This window comes from Leucopleurus acutus (assembly GCF_964270905.1).
Source record: "Leucopleurus acutus genome assembly, chromosome: 1".
In the NCBI taxonomy this organism is placed as follows: Eukaryota; Metazoa; Chordata; class Mammalia; order Artiodactyla; family Delphinidae; genus Leucopleurus; species Leucopleurus acutus.
In genome coordinates this window covers 171255074-171267437 of record NC_139142.1, presented here as the reverse complement: position 1 = coordinate 171267437, position 12364 = coordinate 171255074, and the positions used below count along the sequence as shown (strand labels likewise).

Genomic DNA, 12364 nt, shown 5'->3' with positions numbered 1-12364 from the left:
TCAATATTGTTCAGTACTTAACAAATAATGGATGCCACATGAAAACATTTCCATAGGTAACACTATGGAAACATTAAGTGACAAAGGCAAACTACAGAACAATATTTATATTTTTAAGATTGATAAAATCGATAACGCTCTGGCAAGTTTGGTAAAAATAAATTGGCATGGGGAGGGAGAAAATACAAATCAACAATATTAAGAATGAAAAGGGGGTATAATTTCAGAGAAAAGCAAACAATATAAGGTAATACTAGTTGTAACTTTGTGCCTGTGAACTTGAAATTGTGAGATGGACAATTTTCTAGGAAAATGTAAATGTATAAAATTGACTCAAGAAGTAGGACTTTTTTTGTAAAGGAAAAATAGAACTTTGTGTGTGTGTGTATAGATAGACAGATACAGATATAGATAGATAATATATATCAGTGGGTTTGTGGTTTGAAAATGCAGGTTGCCTCGGGGAATGGGACTAATAATGGAAGGTGACCAGCTAGGCTGAGGGGGGACAGCTGCTTTCTAAATATAATGCCGCGTGCTTTGAATTCTATACAAGCCACGAATTACTTCTGTTAGAAAGGCAGCAAATATTGTTGGTGAATGGCTCCCCGGGAAGTCCTAGGAACAGGCAGGAGGTGGGCTAAAGGATGGAGTTGGAATGGAATCCAATGGTTTGTCTGTGATAATCAGATTCCTCCCAGGTCTTACAGTCTCACTCGCCCCCTCTTCTCTCCCTCTCCTTCCCACACTGTGGACAGACATCCTGAGATCCGAGGGCGTTTTATGAAGGAAGGCAGAGCCGCGGAAAGAGCAAAGGAGACAGGAGTTCAAATCCCTACCCTAGTCTGGGATCTGCAGTGTCAGACTTTGGGAGCGTCCCCTCACTTCGCCTGATCCAAGGGTCGCCGTGTCCCAACTGCACCCACCCTCTGGGGCTCCTAGAGGCTCAAGTTAAGTTGTTAAGCGAGTCTAATCCCTCAAGAGCTGGAGATGAGGGGGCGGGGTGGCCGGCGCCTCTGCCCGCAGCTGCAGGTAGGCACATCCCCACCCCCGCTGCCCCCTCCTTCCTCCTTCCTCCCCAGCACACACACCCACACAAACCGCTCGCGTCGCGGCTGGAGAGATGCTCTCAGGCGCCAGCGGGCAGCAGAGCCTCGGCAGCCAGTAGAGCCGAATAAAGAGCTGGAGGGCTGGGGTTGCGCAGGAGATCTGCAAACCACAACGGGGGACAATTCTTATCTTTCTTTCATGCTTCTTTCTTTCTCTTAAAAAAACCCCTCCCTTGTTCCCACTGTAACTTGGAGGAACAAGGAGTGGTTTGAAGGAACTGACGCAGAAGTTTTATTTATAAACCTTAAAGAAGTTCTGGGCAAGTCACTCAACAGAACCCGCGAGGCCCCAGGTAACCCCAGCTCCCGGCGCTGGCTCAGCCTGGCAAGCCAACCCACAGCCTCAGGCAGGGGTGCGGGGCGCCCTCTGACTTTGCTTTTGGAGTAATGACACGACCCGTGACGTGGACCCAGGTGGCCTCGCTTGGTGAGCGTCCCCACCAGGTAAGCGCACTCTCGGGGTCTCCACTGGATACCTGGGTGGGACCTTCAGCTCCTAAGAAGTAAGTCTGCACAGTTTAGCCACATGCATGAGTGGGAGGTTGGTAGGAGAGAGTCTGCTTTTATCACAGGAAATTGTGGGAGATAGGAGTTAAAGATGGTTAAAAAAATTCCTTTTTTAAAAATTTTTGCATTGACACGCGGGGATGAGATGCATAGGGGGATGAATTTTTGTAGGAAATGGTTGTGGATCGGGGCTGGAGACAGGCGTCTGAATTTCTGCAGGGACTGAAGGGGGAGCAAAGTTCACATTATTGCAGAAACCTATGATGAACGGGAGGTGAGAGGTTATGAGCCTGAAAATGTGCAAGAAATGGTAAAGAGTATGAATCTAAGCATTTTAGAGAAATGATGGGAGAAGCACTTACCGTCCTGGTTTCACCTGACCCCCGTGCTCTGCCTTCTCCACGAAGATGCTCACAGACACTGACAACAGTGGACGCCCTCACGCACTGCCCGCGCGCGCGGAGCCCGCGGCGTTCAGCACCTCGGACAGAGCCCAAAAGGGCTGCGCGCGGCGCCCGGTGAGCACAGGGCGTCCTGTCTCCTTCGCCCCAGGCCACCGCGGCTCGCCTCTGAGGGCGACTACCTAACCCCGCCCCTAGAGCTGGGAGAAAGGATTTTCGAATCGCAAGAGCAAACGTGGAACTCAGTTTCTGATCCGCTTCTAACTGCTTCCCGTGACTGTAGAAGGAAGAGGCGGAGTATAAAGATAGCCCCCAAGCTTCTGCAAATACTACAGCTGAACGGGGTGGCCTCCTGGATTTGGAAAGGTGTACCCAAACTTCTTCAAATTTTAACATTTATTGAGCGTTTTCCATGTGCCAAGGCCCTGTGCTAGGAGCTCTACCTGAGTTATTTTATTGTTATAGCACACCACAAATGTGTCTGTGATTATCCCCATTTTACAGATGAGAAAACTGAGGCAAGAGAGGCTGAGTAACTTGGCCCAGTTTATACAACCACCGAATGGTAGAGCTGTGTTCTTAAACTCCACTCCCGGCTGCAGTAGTCAGGAGATGTGTCCGAGCAGAATTCTCACTGTGAAAGAGCTCTGAACTTGGGCTCAGAGGAACAGAGTTTGAATCCAAGCTATACCACTTACAAACGTGTGCTCTTGGGCAAAATTACTTAACACGTCTGAACTTCAGACTCTGTATCTGTAAAATTAGGATAATAAAGCTTCCCTTGCAGAAGTGTGAGGGGAGGGTGGTCAAAGAGATCATGAATGTGGAAAGACTCAGCAAACTTTGAATTGTGGTTGGGTGGTGGGGGCAAGAAAGGAGGCAGCAGGTGACTGGAAGAGAAAGAGGACTGGTAGTGGCATTAGTGGCACTCTCCAGGGTGCTGGGAGGGCTTAGAGGTAGGATTCTGGATGAGCTTAATTCAACATAATAACCCCGTGGCTCTTAGAGGACTTTGTAGATAGTGTTCACATATAGCCTACCCTTTGATCCTTATAACAATCTTGTAAGGCAGAATCGGAGTTCTATTCATTTGGAAAGACGACGCTTGCCCTTAATTACTCGGCTACCTAGTAGCAGAGCTGACGTTAGAATCCAGATCTCCTGCTTCTCTATCCTGTAATCCTTCCACCATGACTGGTGCATCCTCCAGAGCTTGGATTACGGAGCAATTACAGCACCAAAATACATTGAGATAAGCACTGTAAATATCAGGTTGGACCGTGTGAAACTGATGATGGTTTGACCATCCTTTACCTACAGACACAGTAATGTCATATGGACCAATTTAATAAATGTTCATTGATTATATTCTATTTTGTTCCACAAAGAATTTAAAACAACTTATAAAGATCCACAAGATGCCAGGTTTATATACATTAGAAGCAGTCAAGAAAATAGAGGAGAAACAAGATGAAGGCTGTAGCCAGAAATAAGATGAATATAAAATATGCATATTATAAGGTCCTAGACACTTGCTTTGGGTCACAAAGTACAATAAAGTGTATATCCAGTCCCTTGCATAGGGATATGAGAAACTTTGCAGACGTTTGTAGGAGTCTGTTGCTCCTCCACTTTTGCATAATTTTTCTGCTAGCACTAATATAAGTAGTCTTGAAACCAATGCAATGCCTCAACCCTCTGAAAGATTTACCACTGTGCCAAACAAGGGAAGTTTAACTGGAAATCTGATGCCAGTGAGACTCAAGAAAGGGGAGATAAAGCAAATGGTATTTTATCTGCACTGAAGTAATGAAGTGTTAGCGATTTATAATGGTTCACACAAGCACATCATACTTTAAAGTTTATAAAAAGGGCTTCTGTATCCATCAGCTCGTTGGAGCCTCTTAACAATCTTGCAGAGGTAAGAAACTAGGAAGTGAGGGGAAGAACAAAAACACAACATCATGACTTGTAGCCCACGTATTTTACTCTTTATGCTTCATGTCATAAACCCACATACCTACAGAGGCTAGGTAAGTAACTTGAATGTGTGAACTGGGCCAAATGTAAGACTACAGAGAATGGCAGGGCCTTTGTCAAACTGGACAATGAATAATCCATCTTAAAACATTCAAATTTAAAAAAAAAGTTAAAGCGGGGCTTCCCTGGTGGTGTAGTGGTTGAGAGTCTGCCTGCCGATGCAGGGGGGACACAGGTTCGTGCCCCGGTCCGGGAAGATCCCACGTGCCGTGGAGCGGCTGGGCCCGTGAGCCATGGCCGCTGAGCCTGCGCGTCCGGAGCCTGTGCTCTGCAACGGGGGAGGCCACGACAGTGAGAGCCCCATGTACCGGAAAAAAAAAAAAAAAGTTAAAGCACTGTTCCAGTGGAGCAATACGTAACTGTGCACCACATTTAGCCCTCAGCCCAGTATTATGCAGCCTTGTTCTACACTAATCAGGCTAAAGGTCTGGGAAGACATGGGAGTGAAGGAGCCTAGATTCAGTGAGATTAAAGACTCAATCTCTGTCTTTAAACTTCCCACTTATAAACTGGGAAAGATTGAACAAGATGGCTCCTCTCAGCTTCAAAAGTCTAAGACTTCCATAATTCTGTGGATAATGAAATAATTCAAAGATTTCTGGACAAAAAAGGCAAATAATTCCACCCATTCATCCCCTCCATCAAAACAATTTTTTTTTTTGGGTGTTAGTGATGTTTTAGTTTTCAGCATTTCTTTTCCAGTCCCTGTGCCTTCAGAAATTATGTTAGTCACCATTATAGTGGAGATGAATTAAACAGAAAACAGCCCTGAAAAGTGAAAAGGATGGCGGGGGTGGGAGGTGGGGGTGGGAAGGGAGCACGACAGGGAGGAACCCGCCAAACTTTGCTCACTTCTCAGTTTACTCCTTTTCTGAAACACTTGAAGAAACACCTCACCACTTTGGGGTTGCTAATTTTTAAAGAAAAAAACGTGGTGCCTAGAGCAGCCAAAGGGGATGGGATTTCAAAATTCTGGGCATGTACCAGCTCTTTTCACTCAGGACTGCTTCCTTTTCTTCCAAGAAGCTTAGAAAGCCTGAAAGGCATCTGCTGTTTCCAGCATTAGGTGTTTTTAACATTCATTCTGTGTGATGCACAGTAGGAGATAAATTCCCAAATTAAAGTAAATTCGGGGACTTCCCTGGTGGCACAGTGGTTACGAATCTGCCTGCCAATGAAGGGGACACAGGTTCGAGCCCTGGTCTGGGAAGATCCCACATGTCATGGAGCAACTAAGCCTGTGTGCCACAACTACTGAGCCCACGTGCCACAACTACTGAAGCCTACGCGCCTAGAGCCCGTGCTCTGCAACAAGCGAAGCCACCACAATGAGAAGCCTACGCACTGCAACGAAGAGTAGCCCCTGCTCGCCGCAACTAGAGAAAGCCTGTGCACAACAATGAAGACCTAATGCAGCCAAAAAAATTTAAAAAAAGTAAATTTGGTCTTGGTTGACTCCCACATTCGATGGGTCACTATTCAATTCTAGCTTTCGAACATCTCTGCAGCTTGATTCTTCCATAACTTCCTCATTTTGGTGCTTCTGAGCCTCGTCATCTCTCAGAGGCTCCTCCAGCCTCCCGTCTCACCCTTCCAATCCTGAATTCTATAGATTTCTTTAGAATTCTACAGATTTCTTCAACACCTAATGTGGAGTAGACACATTGAGTGTTTGATGGTGAATATATGAATGAATGAGCCAGCAAGTAATGCCAGTGTTTTAGTGAAGGTTTACCATGTTATAAATAATAAAAATTAACTCAAGCTCTGCTAAACAGAAACATGGCTCCTCGAGTGTTCACAGACCCCAGAGGGAGCTGAACTGCTGAAGAGAGAGGGGATTCTCTCCACCTCTCATATCAGCTTCTCAGTGTGTTAACTTCATTCTTCTCACTGTGCACTTCAGCCTTTCTGCTTCTCTGTGCATGTGGCTACCTGACCAAAGCAGCCTTATCTCCAGAGTCCCTAACACTTCAGTTCCTACAAACAGCCCAAGATAACTGGTGTTTCTCAGTCTCAATGTCAAATTCTACCCAAGGTCAAGTCAGTCAAGCACATGGGGCAGGTCAGAGAGTACAAAGTCACCTACCAAAAGCTGAACAATGTGCAGGGAGATGGATGACAGAGAGAAGGGTCACTGTGGGCTGGCGGGACATCTCAGAAGAGTCATCCACTCACTGATCTCTGAATGACCCAGGGCAAGCCAATCTTTCACTCTTGGCTTCAGTTTCTTCATTTGTTAAATGGGGGAGAGAGGACATCTGATAGGGCCATTTGACGCTTCAAAGAAGGCAGCTGGTATCAGCCTGGGGCAAAAACATACGTATTAACACTTCATTGGGTTATAAAACCTTGGGAAGTCTAATGAGAACCTGCTGCATAGCACGGGGGACTCTATTCAATGCTCTGCGGTGACCTAAATGGGAAGGAAGTCCAAAAAAGAGGGGATATATGTATACTTATAACTGATTCACTTTGCTGTATAACAAGAAACTAACACAACATTGTAAAGCAACTATACTCCAAAAGTTAATTAAAAAAAATAAAAGTAAAAGATTGCAGTTCACGTAGCTAGTTGACAAGAGCCTTGCCAATGACGCCAGACTCGCTTTATGTATCATCCCAGTTTCACACAGCCCTGTCTGCTTACCCTCTCTGGGGGTTGGCCGCTCCCCTTGCTCTCTTGCCTAAGTGGCCTTAGCAAGTTCTATACCTCAGTCTTAGAGTCAGGACACTGCTGCTGCTGTCACTGCTACAGACGGCTGAGCCCCACACCTGGTTCCAACTGATCAGGAGAAACTGACTCTTGTAGAAAGTGTTTCTCCAACAGCTGCCTGGAGAGACAGAATTACTCAGCTCAGAAGTGTGGGGGGATTAGTCCTTTGTAGAGCAAAATATTGACCAATGGGAGATGGGAAGTAGATGTCAGGAAAACGCTTTTCCCTTTCGTCTCCTAATAGCCTGGTTTTGGTGAGTTTAAAAGATTTGGGTGGGATGCAATGGATTATACAACTTCCGCAAGACTGAGCAATCAGTGCACTTGTCTTTAACACGTGAGTAGCTCAATAATGTAGCGCTTGTATTTGCTCTTCCTCTTGCCTGGCCTCGTGTTCCATTTCCCCTTATTCCTACTTCCCAAGGGTTTTGTTTGTTTGGTTTTTATTTTTTAATTTTTATTGGAGTATAGTTGATTTACAATGTTGTGTTAGTTTCAGGTGTACAGCAAAGTGAATCAGTTATACATATACATATATCCACTATTTTTTTAGATTCTTTTTCCATATAGGTCATTACAGAGTATTGAGTAGAGTTCCCTGTGCTATACAGTAGATTCTTTTTTTTTTTTTATTGGAGTATAGTTGCTTTACAATGTTGTGTTAGTTTCCTGAATCTTCCCATCTTTCTCCATCCTTGGTACTGTCGGTCTAATTTTAGCTGCGCTGGAGGGTGTACTGGTATCTCATTGTGCTGTAATTTGATTTTCCTTGATTACTAACAGGGCTGAGCACCTTTTTCTGGGCTTATTGGCCATTTGTGTATCCTCTTTTGGAGGAAGTGATTTGTAGGAGTTCTTTATATAGTCTGGATATGAGTCAGTTGTCATTTTATTCCTCTTTCTCCCTTCCAGTCTGAGTGATTTTTCTCTTGATTAAAAAGGAAGTAACATTTGAGCTGAGATTTGAGGGATGATGAATAATTAAAGAAGAGCAGGGAGGTCTTAGAGTTAGAAACATGAACAGGGTTAGAAGGAAGAGAAATAAAAAGTGGGGCATTTGAGAAATGACCAGATTTCAAGATAGATGGAGTATAAAGAGAACAGGAGTAGCAGGGCAGATGCTGAAGAGGTGTGGCCAGGAGGTGAAGGGCCCCTTGGATGGAATGGAAAACAGCATGTTTTCACTGCACATTGCCTTTTCTTTATTTAGCCCTTGAAAATTCCGCTTTAGATGTCCAGAGTTTGGGGACTAACAAGCTTATAGACACATAGAACTGTAATAAAATGATCATATGACCACAGAAGAGTTAAAATGGCAGAAACAGAAGAGAGAGAATGGCCACATTTGGGGGGCGCAGGCGGGCAGAGACAGAGAGGGAGAGAGGAAGAAGGACTCAGTAGGAGATTGAAGAAAGAAGCATAGAGTTGAAGAGACAGAAACAAACGTCTTGTGAATACATTTAATAATATACAGTGTCTTTGGATGGTAGGGATTTTACAGAAAATCTTATAGGAACACACAAACACAAGTGCAACAAGATCAGACTGAGATGGCATTATCAGAATAATGCATTTGGAAGAAGCAGAAAATGATCTGAAGCAGAAAGATACAACCTAGACTGTTAACCACAGTTAATTCTGAAGAGATGAGTGGCTTCAAGGTGGGCTGGGGGCGTGTAAAGGGTACTCTTCTTCTTTATATACTTAAGTGTGATTTGGGCTTTTTTTTTTTAAAACAAAGTATCTATTCATGGATTAAAAGTTTTAAAAGGCAATACACCCATCTCTCAACTTTAGCCAAGAAAAGCTGCTGACTTCCTGTTTAATAGAGGAATAGAAATTGATCAATAACTGCTCAGGGTAGTGGGGTAAGAGGAAGGATGATATGCATCAGAGAAGGAAAACTCAGGCATTGTGACACCTGCCCAGCGGAGCCTGAGGGACAAAAAGTCCACATGGAGGGGCAGAGCATGGCCAGTGAGGGACCCGGGGCTGGTAGGGCATCAATTCTGGGAGACCATTTCTCCTTATTCGTGGGAGACCTTGTGACCAACACCCATTTTGGAAGCTCTGAGTCCAGGAATTAGGTAATTGACGTGAGGAGAACCAAAGCAGAAAACCCAGGTTTGACAGACCTCAGCGGGGGGAGCTCTGCAACGAGCTTTATTTCCTAACATTCGTGAGCAAAATGGCAATCCCCTTGTCCATCCTCTGCCTCAGATCTGTTCAACCAGAGAGGAGGATGTAGCATTGCATTATTTGAGCTATTCTGAGAGCCTGAATGAGGTGGATGAGAACTCGGACATCTGCTCGAATAGTGGGGACTACAACATGGAAATGGACAGCTGGATTGCTTTTGTTTTACGATATTTCCCCCCTACAACAATGGTGATACGTGTTTAGTTTAGGAAGTACAGCAAAAAGGAAAACTCTTCATAATCCTATCACCATTTTGGCGTATTTCCTACTGGTCTTTTTGATGCACACCTAGAACTACACTGCATTAAACCATTATTTACGAGGTAACCTATTAAGTGTGACTCATTGCTAAATGCTGAGGCTACACAGTGAACAAGATAGACTCAGACCTTTCCTTATGGAAACTTAGACGTTAGGGACGCCAATAGACAGAAAACAAAGTTTCTGTTATCCCAAAACTGCACTTGTGATAAGTGTCATGCAGTCAACCCAGTAAGAGCTTTGCACGTTTTATTGCTTGCTCTCTCCTAGGCGTCATGCCAACCGCTTTACGTGTGGTACACTGTCTCATTTAATCTTCACAAGGTCAGGTAGTTTGCCACCATCACCACAGTCACCCCTGCCATGTTACAGATGAAGGAATAAACCCAGAGAAGTTAAATAACCAAGCAAGGTGGCATAACTTGGGATCAGACTGGGACACGGCTGTATCCAGAGTCTCTAACAGCCTTGCTGCTCAGATCAGCTCTATAGAATACATGACCCTTTTCTCTCTTCTTCCCTTGCTAGGTCTGATCGCCTCTGTGGCTCAGAGACTCTAAGCTGTAGCCAGTATGATGGATGACAACACCGAATTAAGGACTGATGGAAACTCACTTTTAAAGGCCGTGTGGCTGGGGAGGCTCAGGCTGACCAGACTCCTCCTGGAAGGGGGTGCTTATATCAACGAAAGCAACGACAAAGGCGAAACGGCTCTCATGGTGGCATGTATCACCAAACACGTGGACCAGCAGAGCATCAGCAAGTCCAAGATGGTGAAGTATCTGCTGGACAACAGGGCAGACCCCAATATTCAGGATAAGTCTGGCAAGACCGCCCTCATCCATGCTTGCATCAGAAGAGCTGGGGGAGAAGTGGTCTCCTTGCTACTGGAGAATGGAGCAGACCCCAGCCTCGAGGATCGCACAGGGGCTTCAGCTCTGGTTTACGCAATAAATGCAGATGACCAGGATGCATTGAAACATCTCCTGGATGCCTGCAAAGCCAAAGGCAAGGAGGTGATTATTATAACAACGGATAAATCGTCTTCAGGCACCAAAACCACCAAACAGTATCTTAATGTCCCTCCTTCACCCAAAGAGGAAGACAGACAGTCACCTCCACTGTGTGCATCTCCCTCGGGTATTGAACTGAAGGCTCCAGGCCTGGGCTCTCCAGCCAGTGAGAAGGAAGATGACTTCTTTAGCCTCCAGTCAGGGCATCCAGGTGGTTGCAACACCTCCAAGGCTCCTAATGATCCTGGGTCACTCACTAGGAAGGTCGGGAACCTCAAAAGGGCCCGTTTGCCTCAACTGAAGAGGCTCCAATCTGAGCCCTGGGGCCTGACCGCGCCCTCCGTGTTGGCCGCCTCTATGCGCCAGGATGAGAGCCATGGCGCAGGTGCAGACAGCGAGGTCATCAAGAGCATCAGTGACATGTCCTTCCCCAAAAGGGGCCCCCTTTCCAGAACCAACAGTACTGATGGCAAAGACCCCAGCCTCTTCCTCACGGTCACGGAGCAGGTTCTGAAGATTCCAGCCTCTTCGGCACCAGCCTCGTGGAAGGCAGCCTACGAGAAAAGTCAGCCTCCCCACCCACGTCTGGCCAGAAGAGGAACTCTCCCTATTGACCAAGAGAAGGGTGGCATTGGCCCACCAGGCCCCTCTGCTCTCAAAGATGCAGCGTCCCTCAAACGGCTGGAAAATGACCTCTATGATTTAGATTTACAGCCAGGGGCCGATCCGCCCAACTCCATCTCCCTTGAATCAGGCAAAGGACCCTTAGATTGGAAGAAGCTCAACAACTCCCACTTGTCTCTGTTCCAGGGCTCCAGGGAGGCCCTGGATGCTGCGTCCTGCACATCTCCCAGCTCAGCGCGCCACAGGCCACCCCATCTTCTAGAAAGACGGGGTTCTGGAACTCTGCTACTGGACCGAATTTCCCAGACCAGGCCTGGCTTCCTTCCGCCTTTAAATGTAAATCTGAACCCACCTATCCCGGATATTAGATCGAGCAGCAAACCTTCCTCTCCACTTGCTAGTGGCTTAAAATCCATGGTACCTGTTGCTCCAAGTTCACCAAAGAGAGTTGACTTGAGAAGTAAAAAGAAGCTCCTCAGAAGGCATTCTATGCAAGTTGAACAGATGAAGCAGCTGTCTGACTTTGAAGAAATCATGACCTAGAAGCTTTTTCAGTGAGGTTTTTTTTTTTTTTAAATCTATGTAGTTTATGAATACCATAATCTAGACCAACACGGTCATGCAGTCTCTGCATCTTGGTCACTCCTTACTGTTGGTGTGTGGCTGCTTCAGGAGAGATGGAAACGGTGCCGCTTCCCTTCTGAAAGAACATCTGGGTTTTTATAGGCCTACTCGAAAAGAGCCCAGTATAACTGGGTTTTGGAGATGAAAAAATCTCCAAAGGAAGAAAACCTTTGGAGTTTGAAAGTCACACCGCAGGTACAATGATCTAAGCGGCTGACACCCATTATTTTCTATCAGACAAACAATTTAAATCACAAGATGGTATCTGGAGGACGTCATGGGTAATAAATCTATAAAGTGCCTATAAAGAAAACAAGGCTTTTTCGAATGTGCAAAAGTTCAAAACCAATCTTTGGGCTGTTAAATATGGGTATCTGTGTCACATCTGGAGGAACAGAAGTAGAATTCTCCCATCAGAGAGGTTCTGGTATTCGGGTCCTGCCTCTTACCATGTCATGGGGCACTGGCTAGTGTAGCATAGTTGAGATCTTTCAGAACTCCGGTAACAGGCTTTATCCACGTACTAATTCGGGTGTGCTTTGAGTCCCCAAATAATAGATCTACGTGTCCCCCAAATTCTGTTGTGTCACAGTAGCTGGTGCCTCAGAGATAAATCTTGCCCAGAAATGAAACTGGCCTTGGCCTCCTGCCCTGACACAGGTTCTGTGTTGAAATCTTGTGAAAAACAGTCAGGGGCTATTGGCTAATTTGGAGTTTTGTACATACAACTCATAGAATAGACCCATAAGAAGCGTTTCCTGATTATTCTTTAAAAAAAAAACTTGGTAAGATCTCTCCAAACTAGAATGATACATGGTGATGGGAGATGCTCATATTACAAGGTAGAGTAGATGGTTCTCAGGCCAGAGG

The 12364-nt window shown here is 45.6% G+C and overlaps 1 protein-coding gene across 1 annotated transcript; it reads left to right on the top strand.

The window, feature by feature from the left end:
• Window positions 1-9805: 9805 nt before the first annotated feature.
• On the top strand, window positions 9806-11413 carry ANKRD34C (ankyrin repeat domain 34C; the record flags this gene model as incomplete). The annotated part of the gene is made up of 1 exon (XM_082835144.1): window positions 9806-11413. The coding sequence occupies one exon, from the start codon at window positions 9806-9808 to the stop codon at window positions 11411-11413; it is 1608 nt and encodes a 535-aa protein (XP_082691270.1).
• Between the last annotated feature and the right edge of the window lie 951 nt (window positions 11414-12364).